Here is a 20,185-nt window from a genome sequence, read left to right on the forward strand (position 1 = left end):
CTTGCCTTGCCTAGTTATAGCATGTTTTAGTGCTCAGACACATGATCAGTTTAGGGGAACATACCACCCAAACATCTTCACATTGCCTTTAATCAGTAGCAAAGCAAGATTTTTCTGGTGTGCAGTTTGACTCAGATCTTATTCTATTGCAATTTTGGGAACTAGTTTTGAGAGAAGTCCCCAGAAGCAAGCACTGGTGAGGGCTGAGGGAATACGTGTGTGCCAACCCCGCTCATCCCATCAAGATGATGTAAGTGCGAAAATCACCAGAACAAAACCATGGAGCTGCATTAATGTCAGCAGCAGGGGAAAGCTGGCAGTGCAGTAAAGGAAAAAGAGTGAGCCAACACTTGGGAGCCTCAAAATCCTCATCTAGTGGGCAAGACCTTTGACTGTCACCCCTCTCTTAACTTGAGAATATACCACACACAGGGAGGAGTCTTCCCTTCACTGAAGGCTAATACTAGCCTGGTGGGCTTCCCCTGCAGAAAACCTATCTAGTGTGTTATCACGGAGATGGGAGGGTTAAGGCTGTCCTGTGTGCCATATATAAGGCAGCTCTGCAAGGGCAGAGTGTGTGACAGGCCCTATGCAGGCAGTAGCATCTTAAAATCCATTCAGGTTGTGAAGCACACAGAGAGGTTTGTTCCTTTGAGGTATCTCTCAAACTGAAACAAAACCAGTGGATTTAGTTCAAACAAATGGCATTTGTGAATGTGCTGTTGCCTAAATTCAGATTCAAGATCCCCAAGGAAAATCTGGAATAATCCAGTTGAAGGGCTCCGTATTTAAAGCGGAACCTCCCGTTGGTGTGTGGCCTTGCCTGTGCTCTCCCAGGACAGGAGCAATGCCTTCAGCAGGATGAGCCAGCTGTGGCAGGCATTGCCCGTGGCAGGCATGGCCTGATCCCAGCTGAAGATCAGGCTCTACGTGACTTGGGAGCACAGCACGTTTTTTTCCATGGCACGGCAGCAACTGCTGTATTTTGAAGGGCGAGTTGAAAGGATCGCTGTCAACAAGCAGCACTGCGTGGGGAGCATTCCCCTGCATGATGCAGAGGGATTTAGGTACATAACTCCTGATGCAGCTGCACAATAGACACAATAAACTGGTTTTGCATCAGTCCCTAATACTTTATCCATCTGCCTTCCCTGGAAAGCAGTGCCTGGCTCTGTGGAGAGCCACTGCAACCTGTGGGGTGAGCAGGGCCAGGCTGGAGCTGTGCCCTCCAAGCACTGGGTGCAGATGTGGTGAAGAGTGGATGCTGAACCCCTTCTTGAATCCCTTCCTCCACAGCCATGGCTGCCCTGAGAGCCAGTTTGACCCTTTCAAGAAAACTGCTGCACTCCTCAGTGGGAATTTCCATATTTAAATGATGATCTTGCAATTTCTCTAATCCTTCCATCAAGGCCTCAGCAGTGTCCAGGGGTGTGCTTGATCCCTGCCCAGCCGCCCAGTCGTTTCATCCTTTAATTCAGGTTAATGCTCCAAGGAAGTACTGTACTTATCCCCATTACACAACCACAGTCTGGAGGCATTTCAGGGCTGGCATACATTATTTTAGCATCAACTCCTCTTAAAACTATTAAGTTCCTGATGCTGTTTGCATCACGTTGATTTATTTTATGAATCAAAGGAAGATAATTTCTCAAGGCTGTAAGATGTAAAAATCTGTGTCATAAGGCTGTGGCTGTAGCTTATTCTCTTACCTTTATCTTTTTTTGCTTTCCTTGATAAGAGGTGTGACCTTATTATTTTTTTTTTTTTAATGACTAGCAGTTTATGGAGAGATTTTAAAAAGTAAGCAATGCATGTGAGTACTCATTGTCTGAACTCCCCAAACTTCTAAAAAAGTGCAGCCTGCCTCCTCCGTCTCATCTTCCCGTGTTCTCTGGCTGCTGACAAGCCTTCCTCAACCACAGTGCACTTGTGGCTTGACAGACTCCTTCTTCTTTCATGGTAGAGCCTCAAATCCCTACTAGTGGTGTGGGATTTAGGAGAGGAGCAGGTGTGGAAGGGCCTTCATCTCACAGGCAGCATTCTCCATCTTCTTCCCCTTTCAAACTCACTGCTACTCTTCCTGCCAGCAACCACTGAGGAGCTCCCGCTGGGAGCCCCTTCCTTTGCATTTAAGGTGCCTGGAAGAAAAATGGAGCCCTGTAGTTGGCAGGGTGAGTTGGTGCCATAAATTAAAACTTCCTAGAGTATAATTAGCAGAGCAAGGGGAGCTCCTCAGGTATGCCTTTCCAGTGAGCAGGCTCCTCAGTGCTCACTCGCACCTACCTGGATGGCAGCAACTTACGTGACGATGTTTGTACACAAATAAATATATTAATGGTCTATAGTTTACACACAAGTGCTGAATCAGAATATGCTACAGTGGAAAGATTTTACTGAAAACATCTTTGCATTTCAAGAAAAATTTGCCTCTGTATTTCGAAAAGCACAACAGCTGTGGCTGTCTCACTTGTGGCCGTACTCTCAGACCTTTCCTTCAATCTGCAAACCCACACTTTTTAATTTTTCCTCAGCAGTACAGTTTCCAGCACACAAAATTTATGGCTGCTGACAACAGAACTGCTTTTCTTAGTTACCCTTCTTGGGCCTCTTAGATGAGGCCTATGACCTTCTGGGGCCCAAGGCTATATCAGGACCCACAACTCTAGACTGCACGATCCAGAGAAGAGCTCAGTCTCCATCAAAAGTTTAGGAGGATGGCTGTCAAACGTGGCAGTTGAATTGGCTAGATTCATTGAGAAACTAAATTTACTTCCTCAAAGTTTGCATTGCAAGTGTGCCCTGAGCTTTTCCCAGGCCATGTAGACAGAGATAAGGATTTTTCTGAAGGATGAATAAGCATAGTTCCAAGTCTGTAAAGAAAACAAAAGCCAACAGGAACCAAAAAAAAGTGTGGGAAGCAACGTTTTATTTTAAAATGTTTGAAGTGTGAATGTGTTCAGTTAAAGTAAGACTGTCAAAACTACCACCAAGTGCCTAAATCCCACTGTGATGTTAGCTTATCGCAATTCTCCTGCGTTCTCCCACGTTCTCCCACGTATTTCTGGTTTTGGCTAAGACACAGCCCAACCCATCAGTCTGCAGGGAGAGAAGGGTGTTCCTTCCATTCCTCCTGGGACTCACTGGGCAGCTGGCATGGAAACACGTGGTGTCACTTTCTTTGATATATACTATAGCCTGCTCCCCTGCAGATTGGAGGGGGATTTCTGGTGGCAACCTGCACCTGGGTTTAGCCTTAGCTTCCTGTAGGGGTAGTCCTGTCTCAAGGCAGAAGGTGATGCCTTCCAGCCCTATGTTACTGTCATTCATTTGAGCATGCCTGTAGAAAAAGGAAAATATTTAATTTCAGACAAGTTAATGAACTCTCATTTTCAGCCCTTAGTCCTTTAAATAGCAGGACAGGAAATATGAGTAACTTGCAACATCTGACAGAAAAGGAAAGTAGCTGCTTCATTCTTTTATGGCCTGTTACCCTGTTGAACAATGACATGAGAATGTGTTGGGACAAACCTGATGAGGTGCTCTCTGCCACGAGGTGCCCATTAGGCTGTTTGTTTTTCCCATATTTAAAGGTGTCATTTGCCTTATGATGGATCATGAAAATACCCAAGGTAACCACATGCCCAGCACTGGCTGAGAACTCGGAGTAGAAAATTGTTATTGCAAGGTCAGCCAAATGATTTGACATCTGGAAATGATCCAGTTTACAAACATATACTTTATAAAGAAGTAATGTTCTCCAGGAAGAATTTGCAATATACCATGGGGGAAAAACTCTTCTGCAAAACTATAATGATTAAAGATTTTAGCTTACTCTAGCAATCCTGGTGTGGAGCACCTGGCTGGATAGTCTGGTGCTAAGAGTGCTGACAGCTGTGTCACCGTGTCCTCCCATGCTCAGGAGACTGGTGATGTTGTGGTACCCAAGTTCAGCGAGCAGAACAGATGGACCCCAATATCTTCTTGACTTGAATTATTTTAGCAATTCATATCCAGAGTGTTATCTTTGCAATGACCCAGGACAGATTGCTTTATTGTTGTTCAGGACATACCACTTTTATACCACTCTCCTTTTTCACAGTTTGTTTCTAGCCTTCCTCACTGGGACTGAACTAAATATAAATCTAGCATGGAGGAAGGGGAAAGGGAAAGGGAAATGGAAAGGGAAAGATGTTTCAGACATATGTGTGAAGATGCAACTAAAAGACTGCTTTAAACTGCTTCCAGGTCTCAATCTTAGCCAAAATAATTTCTCAGTATACTTTGGGGAAGACATGAGAAATGAGACTCATTATTCATAGAAAAATCAGTGTGGAGGATCCTAGGATTTTGTGTCACTTCAGCCACTGAGGAGCACATATTGATGGAATGGTGCTTTGCCATGCTGTAGGCTCAGGGCAGATGGATTTCCCAAAATATACACACACATAAATCAAAAGGAAAATTGACATCATACATTAACAAGCAACTGATTACACTGCAAATAATGTTTCGAAGCCACGTATCTGCCACTTGTAAACAAGACATCTCTCTGATCCAAAGCACTTAAGACAATGCAGCAACAGCTTTTATCTCTGAAGAGGTGGAACCAGAGCTGCGCCAGCACTGATATAAAATCTGTAATCTAAAAATGAAACCAGATATTGCAGTGCATACTCAGATTCAGGAAAGGCTTATATTGCTTTATGGCTAGTAAGACTAATAATATCTCTTACTGTGACAAAGTTTTTATTTTTAAGGACACACATCCTCCTACTTCAGCACGCAGATTAATCTTCCTGCAAGTGACAGTAACTCAGACTGAATGAGACTGTAATACACGAAGCACTATTTTGGATAAGTGGCCCCCAGGTATAATCTTTTCCTAAACCCATCTGCATGTTTAAGATTGTACTCTGATTACATTGATGAGAATGGGCTCCCCAGGAAGGGCCAGGCAGCTATCACAGGCTGCTGTAGCAATTTATGCACTTTTTCTTATCAGCATCCTGAGCAGCCCGCTCTGCCTAGATAAGGAGTTTGATGCTAAATTCAACCTTCCTGTCTCTGGTAGCTGCTTCCCCCTTCCTGTGAATGCTGTTTACATCAGGGCAGTCAGGACACGGAATTCCGAGCACACTCAGCTTGCTGCCTATCCCAAAGCTCCTAGCTGAAACACGTATGCTCACTATCACATCTACTGCAATGTCTTAGAGTAAGGCCATATGGCTTGCCTTTAAATAGAGACTGAAAAATTCTATGGATACTTTATAAATACCTTATCACCATTCAAGAGTGAACGTTTTTTTCCCCTCTGCAGGCAATCACATTTTCTAAGCAGAGGAATTTAAGGTACTAAGGAGCTAAAATATTATGTGCTGGTTTGACCGCTGTGAAAATGTCTTTCCTCCTCTCTGCCTCCCAGTTCTTTAGCAAAAAGTTCTGAAGCTGCAAGGGTTTCAGTTTCACTAAACTCTCTTGAACAACTTCAGAATCTTTTTGCTTATATCTGAGTAGCAGTTATAAACCACTGTCTAAGAGGGTTTTACAAGCCCTGAATATCTTAGCTCTTATATCTAAATATAGTATCTATTTTAGGTGTTACCTCTAAAACCTGTCAACAGGAGACAGGTTTCAAAATACTGCAGGAAATGCTGAAGCAGGGAATGGGCTGGATGGATTCACCCCCATCTTCTGGGCCAGCCTGTGGAACTGCAATCATAAAGATCCCTAGAAAGGACACCTCTCGTGAAGTTTTGTCCTTGCTTTTGGCAAATAGTGGACATTTGAACTTCTCCCTGCAGCATGCTATTTTTATTTCTTTCACTTAGTGTGTCTTTAGTTCAGAAGCAAACAAAAACCAATGGCTTAGTTCTTACCTGAAAAAATGTTTTAGCAAAACTTTTCTATATGAAACCTTGCACAATGTGCTACTCAGCCTTGCTTGTTCCTTTCTGCTCAATTAAACTTTTAATTCAATTGTTTCTCCTATTAGAAGAAATCAAATAAGCAAAGAATGAATTGTTACAGAGATCACTCACCTATGGTGTAACTAGGCTAAATTTAGATGATACTCCCTATTTTACCAGTAAAATAAGCAAACTTTAGTTTCATGGTTTAGATATGTTTGTGCTTCTAGTTAAAAGCACCTTGTCACTTCTGCAGAAACAGACACAACCTAACTGGTTATTGGAAATAATATTTACTTCCATCCACTTTAAATCTGCTTTGTACACTCAAACTTTCTGGATTCCCAAAGAACCAGAAGTTAGTTCAGAGAGTGAGACTTCACTAACCTCAGCCGTGGCTCATGGATGATGGACTGCAGGATGTAGGTCTTTGGATGATTCCCATGCTGTATCTCAGACTGCTCTGCAGCATTTCTGGTCTAGTCTATGTTACTTTCCTACATAGACAGGAACAACTGGTTTTTTTTGCATTTCTAAATTTTGGACTTTTACTATTTCCTTTTAAAGAGCTGTCACCTTGGGTGATGTGTTATATAAATATTGTATTGAACATTAGAAGATCCTAACATATGGAACCTTTACTTCCCAAAATTATTTAGCATTTTCAGGGAAAAATTAATTTGGGGAGGGTGAAAAAAATCATGAGGCAATTCAGATTTTCTACTGATGTTATTAGAAGATAAACATACACAAATATACCTAGATATGTACACACAGAGTTTTTTATGCTTCTTTAGATGACAGTTAAAAAGTTAATCTACTTCAGTATTGGGCAAGGATCACTTGAAGACCGTTTGGATGAATTCACACAAAAATCAAATGCAATTGCTACAGATCTGGCTACCGCACTGATAATGACACTAGTAGGAGACAAATGCAAGAAGCCTCAGTCCGTTGAATGTAAACCATTATTACAGAAAAAAAATAGAAGTATGAGCTTCTATTAGTGAAGCAGAAGCCTGAACTGCAACACTCAGCGGTGCTGCTCTGCCCTCTGCAGACTGGACTGTATAATCACATACTAACCCTGATCACGCACTTCTAAAGCACATCTAACTCCACAAAAAAAGAAGTTATCAAACTGAATGAAACACACAGAAACACCACTGTGACACTTCAAGTCCTAAATAAGTCAGGAGTACTCCTGAGGCAGCGCGTGGTTTCTGAGTACCTTCACCGTGTCCACACTGGCAATTAAGTTAGGGAAATAATTATTGCCTGAATAGCACCAATGCCTGGAATCCAAATTCAGAATGAGGTACAGGAAGTATTTATGTTTGTTACTCTAATGTAAGCCACACAGCATTTCTTGATGGTGGAGGAACAAGTTCCAGCTCCCATATACAGAGCAACTCCTCCCTGGTACTAGGAATGGTTTTCTACAGCAAGACCCAGGGCACGTGGACCACAGCAAATGCGTGACTGATACACCAGGCTACCACCACTCCACTCTGCAAGTTGTTATATGCCACCCTGCACACCCTGCCTCCACCTTTTATCCTCGCTAAACATCCAAGAAATGTGGCAAATGCATCCACCTTTATGAGCTCTCTATAATTTCATGTGCTCTAGTCATGTTAGCTGGTAAAGAATGTTAAAGCTTATTTAATTCTCCTCTATTTGCTGCATCCCCACTGATGTGAGAAAACACACACAACAGTACTTATTGCTTCTTATGAGCTGGACAATGCTTTTGTATGAAGGACATGTCATAACCCTCCTGGCTTCTCTTGGATAGGAATAATACAATAGAATTCACACAACACACAATTCAGATTTGTTCCAACTTCTCATTTTATTAAGTGCTGCCATTTGAAAAACTTTCTCAAAGCACACATGCCAAACCCTAGGCATCAGATGTGGCCCTCACAAATGAGCAGCACCTGACGTTCCTTTACTCCACCTGCCACCTGTCTGTGGTTATCGGGTGTCACACCACAGACAGAACGTCAGCTCTTCTGAAAAAAGAGCCTGGCAGGAAGAAAAATTTGCGTATGCAGCTCCCAACATAGCACTTCTTGTATTGTGTGACTACCACGTGTGCTGGTTACATGACCCAAAGACTCACATGTCAGGAAACAAGAGAAGTGGCAGTCTTTCAGCAAGTGGCAGTATTTGCAGAATAACTTCAGTACAAAACTAAAATAGGTGTTTGGGGAAAAAAAAGTCTTTATTTGATATTGCAGAGTTTGCAGTAAGTGATGTTATTATGCTTCTGTAAGTTAAATTTAATGGTGGGTCAAGATTCTTAATAATGACTCTTCTGAGCTATATTCACCCTCCATAGTTTGCAGGTAAAACAAGTGAAAGTTAGAGCAGCACATTAAAATTTGATGGAATCTCATTTTGCCATCCTTCATTGCTTTTATTTTTTTTGAGGGACCTGCTGCAGACTAATGGGACAGGCTAGAAAATTTCCAAGTGTATCAGTAAGCAAAATAAAAGTCTCAAATTTTCACCCTGCCCATTTCACAAATGGAAATTGTATAATTATTCCAAAGCAAAAAATTGGAGGAAAACAAGGGTCACATTTATACTTAGCAACACTGTTCTCCAGTACTTCCATTTGACAACAGCTGAATTGCATTCTTAAACAGAATTCTTTACATATTCTTAAACAGAATTCTCTACATAATCCCTGCTATCTCAGATAACTGACACAGAAATATCACTTAGGGTCTGGGCTACATCGTGAAAACCTTGTACAATCTGACAGTACCTTCATCAAACGAACATTCAAGCCCTAGTTTTACCTTTCTTTACATTCTTTTCATCCAAGGACTTTGGAGTGGTTTGTAACATGTAACTGAAGAAAGCAAAAGAAAGGAAATCAGATCTTAATACTGCTCCTCCTTCCAACAAAATAATTGTATCTAATGACATAGCAATTATTCTCAAATCTAGAAATACGCTAAATTCTGAAAACCCATACAAGAAGCACTATTTCTATACCTGTCTGCAACTTCTCTTGGACAAAAAGCTGTCATATCCCACCACTCTAACCAAGGCCAGAAGCAAGTTAACTACACTTGAATAAACCTGATTATTTCAGGAGAATGTTCAGCATACAGGAGACACGCTCCTTTTCCAAGTCGCGTAAGACTTGGTCTCATGAACTGAGATGGGAATTAGGATTTTCCCCATTTCCTGCTCACAAGTTGCAAGCCCAGCTTGTTTCTATGCTGTGGCACAAGTTCCAGTACAACTCTAGCCAAACGACACCCTGTGGAACTACTTGGTCATGAGTTCCAAATAGCCTTGGAACAGACGAGCCAAGGCAACTCAGCGTTTTTGAAATGCATTCTTTAAGAATGGAAAGCAGATTTCTTCTTCCCCAGAGCTTGTTGCCTTCTGTTGGGTTCTTCTCTTAGGCACTCTTCTCTTAAACACTGATGCTCTCTAGGCATGAAAGTCGCTTGGGCCCATCTGAAGAAAACCCAGGAACACTCACTGTGTACAGCCAAGACCAGGGCTACATCTTCACAAAGGACAGAAAGGCAAGCAGAGCTCTTCCAGGAGCTGACTGAGCATTAGCCAACTGGTCTCTGGTCCTGAACCTGCAGTTTTGGACTCCAGCAGTTGAAACTTCAGCCTGAAATACTAAATTCACTGAAAACAATACATGACCCTAAATATGTCTGTACCATCATGCCAAGCAGTACGTCTCCAAAGCCAACTCACCTCTGACTCTACAGCAAGGCTGCATGGGGCACTGGAAGGTGAAGTCTGGAGCACTGAAGAAGCACTGCCAGGCTTTCCAGGCACACCGCTGGGCCTCAGCAGGTTCTAAAACAAGCACTCATGGGAGAACAAGGTAAGCAGGGTGCAGAGTACGTGATGCCTCTCACTACTGAGATCGGCTCTTTCAGAGGGCGACAGACACAGGAATCACCTCTACAAGAAAGACCATGCAATTGTTTTGGAAAAGCTCAGAAACAGAATAAATGGACAGATTAGAACCATGAGCAAAACTTCAGAGAAAGGGAAATGGCTCTGTACAGCTAGAATTGCCCAAAGTAAGTAATTCTGAATTTATCTGTACAGACACACGTGCTGCACAGCAAAAATACTGACAGATGTCCCATTTTGAGACACTTTTCAGTGTAGTAAATGACAGGACTGGTTATTCTTTACTCCCTCTCCCCCTGCATAAAACTCAAATCTATCTTCTGTGTTATTTATACATAAAGAAAAGAAAAAGCTCATAAACTACAGCAACATTGACTGTAAGCAAGACAATTCAACTAACAGTGTTACTGAGGGGAGTGTGTTGAAACAGGACAGTTACACTTTCTGAATACACAATATTTTAAAGAGAAGCTGAAGTGAAAGCTAAGTGAAACTGAAAAAAAATCTTAATTTGAACATCATTGAGGATATATATTTTCTCACTCTTAAAAGCCTGAGCCTTTTTCCCTTGAAAATATCAATAAAAGAGTAACATACCCTTCAGAATCTCTTTAAAATTGCGTATTTAATAATTGCGCAATAACTTGCTCATCTCTTGTGCAGTGAGGGCTGAAGAGAAGTTCAAGAAACTCACTGTGGTAGAAGTCCTTAGTCAGCAGCAAGTGCTCTGAAGAAAGCAGTAGGAACTGGAAGAAAATTTTCAGCACCTGCAGTTTTTGGCTACTGGTGGGTAAAAGGAAGTAAAGTTTTGGGGTGTCCTGAAACCTTTAAGATGAGAGCTGATTCCATAGTAATTTTTTAAGAGGTAAACAACCACTTGCTCTCATTAACAGCTATGAGCAAAGCAGAAAAGCAGGATTCACTTCTGTGCAGGAATTCATACACTTCTGTGTCATGGCTGTTTCCCAGTCCACCAGTTTGAGTCCAAGATTCTGCAGACACGGGAAATAAGGCTCTCTGCTAGATGTGAGGAACCATCTCAAGGTGCTTTGCCCACGCCCAGGTCTGTTACTTCCTCTTCTTTTCTTTAACACTACTGAGTATGAGCTTTCACTTCATTTAGCTTCCAGAAAGCCTCCAAGTTGGTTGTTTCTCCTAATAATTCAAATCCCCACACAGCTTGCCAGACAGTTAAATTAAATTAAAAAAAAAGAGTTTTCAGGTTGAAATCTGGGTGTTACAACCTATTTCTAGATCTAAATATTGCAATTTTTCCATCTGTTCTCGGAAAACTGGGTAGGAAACAAATTGATTTTAAGACCATTTCCACACAAGAAGACTTCATTCTCCATGTTTACCACAAACCCACCGAAGCTGCTGCTCTGTTTGGAGGTCAGTTAATTCATCAATGGATCTCCAGCTGCACTGACAAGCATATGCACGTGCTCCTTTCTTCTTTATCATCTTTGCTCTTAGTTTACTGAGCTCAGGCATGTTATTCCTGCCAAAGAAGTGAATTCAGCTTAGGATCATGCTTTTTTTTTTTTTTTTAAGAAAAAATATTCACGAGGCCATTTCAAATCAGAAGACATCTTAAGGACAATTCAGAGTGCCACTGTCATGGATGAATTTAGGGATATATTTGAATTCTGTTTTGAATGCAATCCTTTCCCGAGAGCAGTCTCAGTACTGTGCTCCCAGATTGACTGCAGATAGATGTTTTTGTAAACAACGTTATCTGTTGGGTTTAGAGACTTCCAGTCAGCCTCCAGAAAAAGAGCTGGGAAGAAAACCAGGCAGAGTTAATTCCTGTGTTAAAAAATGATCCAAAAATGTATTTATCAAACTTACTGTAAAATTGCTATGCATAATGGGTACAATTACAGAGTTAAACTTTTCATTAGGAACTGCTACTCAGGATGATTGTTAAAGGGACTGAAATGAAATGGCCATAAGACTGTACATCAAACCAGAAATAATTCCTGTGCAGCTATTAACCACAACAAATGAAAAATCAGCATGGCTATGACAAAAACAAGTTGTTTCAACAAAACCAAGTGAAAATGTAGCATTTTAGCTAACTTTGCTCTCATGACCTCTTGCCGGCCATCAATTATTGGACACTGAATTGCAAAAAAACATTAACAAGCCCAGCTAAATAAAGAAAACCCAAAACAAGTGTCAAAGGAAGAACTTTTAGAAAAAGAGATCAGGCACCTATTGATGGAAGGAAAATGTTTAATCTTAAAAGTTTGCTTTCTAAAATTCAGGTTTGTCAAAATAAACAGCTAAGTATCTTGCTAAAGATTAAACAGTTAAGTATCTTGCTAAAGATTACGTATTTTAATCAATTTTACAAATAGGTGATACTAATGCTGCTCACGTGGGTGGGGTTTTTTTTCAGTTTCATTCATTAATTTCAAGATCTGAGAAGCAAAATAATTTTGACTTGAGGTAAACAAAATAATCCCACTTTTGTTTTTTTTATCCACCTTTCCCACTACCAAACTCATCTTAGGAGACCAGTGCAGCATGGTATTTTTAAAGCTGCTTTAAATAATAGGAAAAATAATGGGATTCAGAAAGAGATACAAATTTTGAGACTGGAAGAAAAATACAGGAATAACCAAAGATGTAATACAGGAAAAATAATGGAAAAGGAGCTGATGTTTCCATTATTGTTCTGCTCTGGCTGTCACATTCCTCACTGTCCAAGCACTATCTCTGAACACATCCACCTCTTCCATCAGTTAACAGGCACACACAGAGACTGTACTAAAATAAGAGAAATCCAAATTTGATGTCTGTATTAGGAACATGCCTACTAAACTACATTTCACTAAGTCTTGGCATTAACTTTAGAAAAACTGGGAATAAGAACTCCTTAATTTTAAGTCTTCAAAAACTATTTAAAGAATTAAAGACATCACAATATAAGCAGAAAACAAAAATCCCACCTCTCCATTTAACCAAACCTTTCTTTCAAGAAAGAAATCTGTTAAGAAATAAAGCTATTTGATTTTCCCTGAACATGACAGCATACTTGATAGATGAAAAAAGAACATCTGACTTGAAACCATCACAGTCTGTATAACTGAAAGTGAGGTGCAAAGCACATGCTGAACAGTCTGCATTCATGTTGTCGACGTTGTAGACACCCTGCACTGGCTGGCAGAGGCCAACCCATCACATGGATTACCTGCTTATTTTAACAACAAGCTGGCCTTTTGATCCATGAAACTTGAATTCTTTTTAAAGCAGAGGGAGAGTCATGGGAGAAGAGACAGAAATGGATGGAAACAAATTTTGGGAGATGTTGCTTCCCCTCCCCACAGAGTTTTCCACCTGATCCCAAACAGGTAGCATGCATGCTTCTTTTTAGGTGACACAGCAGTGCTAAGGGCTTTTCATCTTTCCTGTTCATATCAAGCCCCAAAGCACAGAAACACAACACTAATACCAAACCCACCTCAGACCCACCTGAAAAAAAGATAATCACAGGACTGATCCCAGATGTAGTCATTGAAAAGTGACACTCGGAAGTCACAAGCAGTACAACGTAGCTGATCACACGTTCTGGACAAAGAAGAACAATCAATCAGAGAAGCTGACTGATACAATGTACACAGATCATACCTGGTGTGCAGTGCAGCACACTCAGAAATACCAGAAGCAATGTCACCTAATCTTAATGCTTTTACATCTCTGTCATGTTCAGAATTATGGTATGTGATTTAATTATATGTTCATGTATTATTTTTACAGGTTCCTATCCTCACTGAACACATGAAATAAACTGATATTCACTTGATATATTCTCTTTAGTCTTCCTCACTGGTACAGGACATGGGTAGCATCCAAATATGTGTTGAGTACATTATTACTTACTACAGAAAATGCCACATGGAAATGCAGTAATGTTCTATAGAATGTTGTGGATAAATCTTCAAAGTACCTCTTCTGCTAAATTCACCTGCAATTGCAAAGCACTCTGACCATTTTCAGTTCAGGTTCTGGGATGAACCAGCCCACTGATTTAAGTCACATACTTGGCAACACATAGAAAAATGAAGAGAGGCAGGGAAAAATAACAGTGCAGCAGCAATTTCCTTAACTACTTGTTACTGATTTTTGGTTTCATGTCTCATTTGCAAGCATCTTTGAATACCTCAAACAAACAAAAGGTCAAGTGGTCAACAACAGAGGACTGGAAGGGACCAGTTGATTTCAACTGCAGTTACAGGGAGCCACTTCTTTAGATGACTATAAGGCTATTCTGCCCTGTTCAAATGCAGAATTTTGTACCACCACAGAAACACAGCTGTGAATAAAAATAATGATAAAGCAAGTAGCACATATTTTTTCAGGTTTCCTACCTTTTTGAAATATTTGTTCCTATCCCAGATGGTGAAAGGCTTCCACCCAGGTACACTGGACAGCATCTATATGGATTCATTAAAAAATATTAAAATTATAGCAAAACAGGTTGGAGAAAGCAGTACAACATTTCTCCTAGTTTAACCGCATGGTATTTATAAAAAAAATATTTATTAAATATAGGCAAAACATCCAAATGCTTTTAAACTACAGAATTTTAAAATTTCCATTACCAAAGTGTTCAAAGAAAAACTCTTATGAAAATCACTCTCTATGCCAAATACACAAGGGTCTATATATTGCAGCATTTGATAAATGTGTATGTCCATAAGGCAAAGGAAGATGTTGTTCAATAGCTTAAATAATTAATAAATTTATAATAAATTATTTTGATCAAATGAAAACACATTAACAATTCTTTGAAATTACCTGTTTATCTTTGTTGTTCTTTACAAAGACTGTTTCTCTTCTCAGCGTCTTTCTTAAGAAATGTCAACACAGATTAAACAGCAGCACTATTATTAGACTGATAAGAAGTTATAATCAAGCAATGTCCAACAGGCCCGAATATTTTTCACCTACCTTTTCCTATATGCCGGTACAACAACTTTATTTCTTTCAGGTGTGAGACTTGCAGAATTAGACTTCAAATTCTGTTTAAAAACAATCCAAGAATAAAATGCAGCATTACAGCAAAGTCACAATATTCTGTTTTACTTAATAACCAGGAGCCAGAAAATCTGAGTCACAGAAGAAGGGGACTAAGACTCTAGGATATTTCTTGTTCAAGTTTATGAGGCTCTGAAGTAACAGGTAAGTGAGGAACAAGGCTTCTCTTCCCATACTGAATTTCCAGCTCTGGCTGAAGGAATTCCACGCCACATGATCGCTTAGAGTTTACAATCAAGACTTAGTATTTCATGCCCTCCTTTTAATAATTCTGCGTTTAAAACCAGTTATAATTTGGAATCTCTCCCTCGATGTCTTTTAGCTTTTGTTTCATTAAAACCCATCAAGAACTTAGATTATTCAAAAAGATAGTCTTTGAAAAGTTTCTTATTTGCTGTACACAGAAGAGTTTATTTGAATTCTAGAATATTAGAACTCTAGATCCTAAGTGGGAAGTTCTAGGGATATAAAATGATAAAATTATACAAATTTACTGACATAATTCTCTCTCCCTCAGATGTATACAAGTATTTTTGTTGGTTCAGATTTAGCCACTCCGTAAAAAATGAAAGACAAACAAAACAAAAACCATGTCACTCATGAAAATAAGAGAATCTGCAGGAGGTTACGAAGTATAAGTAACACCATTTACTACTGCTGATACCCAAATGAATATCTATTTTCAATGCCTTCTATCATTGTAACTGTCTTGAGAATGTAAATTTGTGGCTTCATCTCCATCTCCTGCTGTGAAATGAGAAGTCATTTGCAGAGGATACAAAACGGGGAGCAGTGGTTGGTGTGTCAGATGACTGCACTGCCATTAAGAGGGACCTCAAATGACTTACAGAAATGGGTTGAAAGCAATCTCTTCAAGTTCAGCTAAGGTGAAATGCAAACTCCTGCCCCAGGGGAGGAATAATCCTTATGCACAGAACACCATGTGGGCTGACCAGCCGGAAAGCGGCTTTGCAGAGAAGGCTGTGGGAAATTTGGTCGATAACAAGTGGACCATGAGCCAGCAGTGTGCCCTTGCGGAACAGAGGGCCAACAGTATCCTGGGCTACATTAGGAGGGATGTTGCCATCACGTCCAGGGAGGTGACCCCTCCTCTCTACTCAGCACTGATGAGACAGAATCACAGAATCATTTCAGCTGGAAGGGACCTTCCCCAGCTCAAAGCAGGGTCAGTTTCAGCAGCTTGCCAGGGACTGTGTCCAGCTGCATTTTGAAAACCTCCACAGACTGAGACTCCACAACCTCTCTGTGAAGTCTGTCCCTGTGTTTGACCACCCTTGCAGTTTAGAAAAAGTGTTTTCTTGTGTACAGATGGAATTTCGTGTGTTTCAGTGTATGCCCATTGTCTCTTGCCCTGTCACTGGGCACTACGGAGGAGAGTCTGGTCCCTTCTTTACTACAACTATAGCTATTTACACACATTGATAAGAACCCCCTGGAGCCTTCTCTTCTCCAGACTGAACAGTCCCAGCTCTCTCAGCTGCTCCTCATATGACAGGCATTCCAGTCTCTTAACCATCTCCCTGGGTCTTTGCTGGAGGTTCTCCAGTAGCTCCACCTCTCTCCTGTATTTGAGAGACCAGAACGGGACACGGTAGTCCAGATACAACCTCACAGACATGTTTGGAGCACTATGTCCAGTACAAAAGAGGCATGGACATAATGGAGTGGGCCCAGGAAAGGACCATAAAGGTCATTAAGGATTTAGACCATCTGACATCCAGGTATAAGCTAAGACAGTTGGAATGGTTTAGCCCAGAGAAAACAATGGTCAGGAGAACCTTACGAAGGTATGTCAGGGAAGAATAAAGAAGACGTAGCCAGACTCTTCTCAGTGGGGATCACTGACAGGAGAGGCAATGGGTGCAAACTGAAGTACAACAATTTCCACTTAAACATATGAAAAATCTTTATGACTTTCGAGGGTGGTCAAACACTGCAACAGGCTGCTTAGAGAGGCTGCAGTCTACATCCCCAGGGATAATCGAAAGCCATTTGGACATCATCCTGGGTAACTGGCTCTAGGCAGTCCTGCTTAAGCAGGTGGCTGGACCAGATCGTCTCTAGAGGTCCCTTTTCCAACTGTGACCATTCTGTGATTCTGAGCATTGACACTATGCTCTATTTTGAACTAGCATTTTGTTTAATTGCCTGTTACTGTGTAGGTAAGAACATCTCTTTGTATTTCTCCTGTTCCTCACTACAGGATTACTGCATTTTCCTTTCTGCTTTATTTTCCAAGTTTATTCTGCAGCTTGTTTTCATTCATGTTTTGCTTTAGAAGTTTTAGCTTATGGTGCTTTTACTTCCATTGTTGAACCTGACTTGTTCTGAATTTCTCCAAACCCCTACTCACCAGAGGTGTTTTGGTAAAGCTGCTGTCATTACAGATTTCATCAATAATGTCATCTAGATCTTCTTTGCTGCTGCCAGCACTCATTAACACTTTAGCTGATCTGAAAAATAAATAAACCAGCCTTCATCTTTGTAGCAAGACGACAGCAATTCTAAGAACTGTGAATTAAAAAATATAAACAGTTACAGCCTTTTTGCTCTAATATTTTTGTAGTATCTCAGGTACACCATTCAAATAATGACTGAACAGATGTAAACTGCAGGATAACACCTTGCAGGATAACCTTGAGTTGTCGCATCATAGGTCTTATTTTTGCTTGCTTCTTTTATTTCCAACCACTTCCAACCCTGAATAAAACTGTGCCAGTATAACCCATGCTACACTTACTGGGCAATTAATTGGACAACCCTGATTTTTCACATTTAGCTTCAGCAGCAGGAGCACAAAAAGGTCAGAGGAAGGTCTATCCTCAAGCTATACAACTGCAGGGGTTCTGAAGAGAATTCCTGCTGAACTGGATGCATTTAGAAAGATCACCTGCACTTTGCTTTCACTCAAGTAACACTCAAGTCTTCTGTTTGCTAGCTCTTTGTCAAAGAAAGAGAGGCCTGTAGTACTGCTGCGTTAACCAATCAAGAACAAATCTACTCCTGAGAAAGAAGAAAACTCTGATTTTTTTTTTCAAGATTGTCGTTAGATCGACTAAAATTAAGTGCTCATCTAACCATTATGCAAACAATGTGGAAGTCCAGTAATGTGGCCAAAGGTAGTGGTCTTGCTGATCTTGCATTAGTCATTGGATTCTTCAAGATCCTTTCCTTGGACTCTGAATTGTGTGTAAGTGCTCAGCAGCCCACCTGTGGAAACATCTGGCCAAGCCCCTCTGGTCCACAGACCTTCCAAAGGGAGTCTGAAATGTCTGTGAGGGCTGGGATGCAAACCTGATAGTCAGGATGGAAACCCAAGGGCTGGCAAAGATGCCTGTCAGGGCCAGGCTGGAAACCTGAGGGCAAGCAAAGACACCAGTGAGGGCCAGGATGGAAATCTGATGTCTGGGACTGAAGCCTGAAGGCAGGCACAGATGTCAGAAACTGAACACTTGGCAGTACTGTCAGCAATGACCCTGTCGGGACCAAACTTGCTGGTATTCTTATCACTGTTTTGAAAATTGTGGAATTTGAGGTAGATACCTCAAAGTGTAGTGTGTAAGTTAAGTGCTTACTGTAGCAGATATGGTTAATAAAGCATGAACAGAAAAATTATGAACAGAAAAAAACAGACCCGAAGGAACAGCATGAAGTTGTGTCAGGGGAGGTTTAGGTTGGATATCAGGAAAAGGTTTTTCACCCAGAGGGTCACTGGGCACTGGAACAGGCTCCCCAGGAAAGTGGTCACAGCACCAAGCCTGACAGAGCTCAAGAAGCGTTTGGACAATGCTCTGAAGCACATGGAGTGACTCTTGGGGTGTCCTGGGCAGGGCACAGAGTTGGACTTGATGATCCTTGTGGGTCCCTTCCAACTGAGAATATTCTGTGATTTGTATGAAATGACTGAAGTATCAAGAGAATAAAAGCTTTGATAATGCTATTGCTAAAGTTCTTCCTGCTCTAAATCGCAAGATTTATAGATATTTGAGGTGAGTTAGATACAGAGAGCTCCCATGAGGTCAGTTACAGAGCAAAGTAATCCCACAACCCTAACTCAGAGGCAAAAAAAATTAGTGCAGCTTTTAACGCCATATTTAATCCGAGGCTGCGATACACGCAGGAGACAAAGACTCTCTGAAGTAACTAAACTCGCCGGCACACGATTTGGATCTTTAAACAACAAGGGCTGCACTCGCCGACCGTCAGCCCGGTTCCGGCTCCCGAACCCGCGTATTTTGGGTTCCTGAGACGTGTGGCCACACGGGCCAGCCGGGGACGGGCTGCGCGCCACCCAGGCGGCGCCTCGCTCGGCGGGGAGCGTTGTGAGGGCGCCGGGACCGCGGCGGGACCGCTAACCTGCGCTCCTCAGCCGCCGTGGGCTCCTCCTCGCCGCCGCCGCGCCGGTGGCACAGCCGCCTCTCCACCTCGTCCAGCAGCCGCTCCAGCTCATCCGCCATCTTGCCGCCCAGCGGTTGCCAAGGCGGCCCCGCGGCGCGGGCAGGGGCGGGGTCTGCGCGCCCGGCCGGGGGGGGGGCAGCTGCGGGGGCCTGCGGGGCTCGGCCGCGGCCTCGCCGCGCGGCTGCCGGGATTCGGCGGAGAGCGACGGGGGGGGGGGGGGGAGAAAAGAAAAACACAACGCCACCACACCGCGGCCGTAGTCGGCAGGATTCGAACCTGCGCGGGGAGACCCCAATGGATTTCTAGTCCATCGCCTTAACCACTCGGCCACGACTACGCATGCTGCAAAGGTCCTTCCCACCTCCTCATGAGTGGTTACAGAGAAGGAGCAGGGCTTGGTACTTAGGTACGTCTCCTCACGGGGCGCAGTGAAAGGTTTAAAATAGAGAGTAGGCTTAATGCATGTTATACAGTTCACTGCGCTGTATATTGGTCTGTTTATAGCAAAACCAAACGGTTAGGCTTTGCTAAGTCCCACGGGAGAAGCCAGTGGTGTTTGATTTTTGGTTTTTTTTTTAATTTTTTAAAATTTTTATTTTCGTAGATTAGGAACAGTCGTGGATAGAGCGGCCTCAGTCCCCTTAAAACCAGGAACACTCCCCAGCTGACATCCCCCATAGCGCCCGGGAAGTCGGGGCAGGCATTTTTGAGGAAAGTCCCATAAAGGTGGCTCTCGCCTATCGCCCTGTTAATAAATCCAGACAAACGTCGGAGGTGTCAGTCACCAGTTTTCCAATGCCAGCTCCACCTCCCCTCTCGTCAGAGACACGCGGGAGGTCAGGTGTCCCGACGCGGGCGCACCGCTCGTAGTGTCAGTGAATGCTGTATATTATTATATTTATTTA

General features: G+C 42.0%; 1 protein-coding gene across 1 annotated transcript; it reads right to left on the reverse strand.

The window, feature by feature from the left end:
* Positions 1 to 10,494: 10,494 nt before the first annotated feature.
* CFAP418 (cilia and flagella associated protein 418) lies at positions 10,495 to 19,339 on the reverse strand (the record flags this gene model as incomplete). The annotated part of the gene is made up of 6 exons (XM_082282142.1): positions 10,495 to 11,316; positions 13,296 to 13,391; positions 14,192 to 14,257; positions 14,775 to 14,845; positions 17,236 to 17,335; positions 19,239 to 19,339. 6 exons carry the CDS (start codon positions 19,337 to 19,339, stop codon positions 11,157 to 11,159), a joined length of 594 nt encoding a protein of 197 aa, XP_082138268.1. The 3' UTR covers positions 10,495 to 11,156.
* Between the last annotated feature and the right edge of the window lie 846 nt (positions 19,340 to 20,185).

Source organism: Coloeus monedula, assembly GCF_965178545.1.
Source record: "Coloeus monedula genome assembly, chromosome: 1".
NCBI classification, from domain to species: Eukaryota; Metazoa; Chordata; class Aves; order Passeriformes; family Corvidae; genus Coloeus; species Coloeus monedula.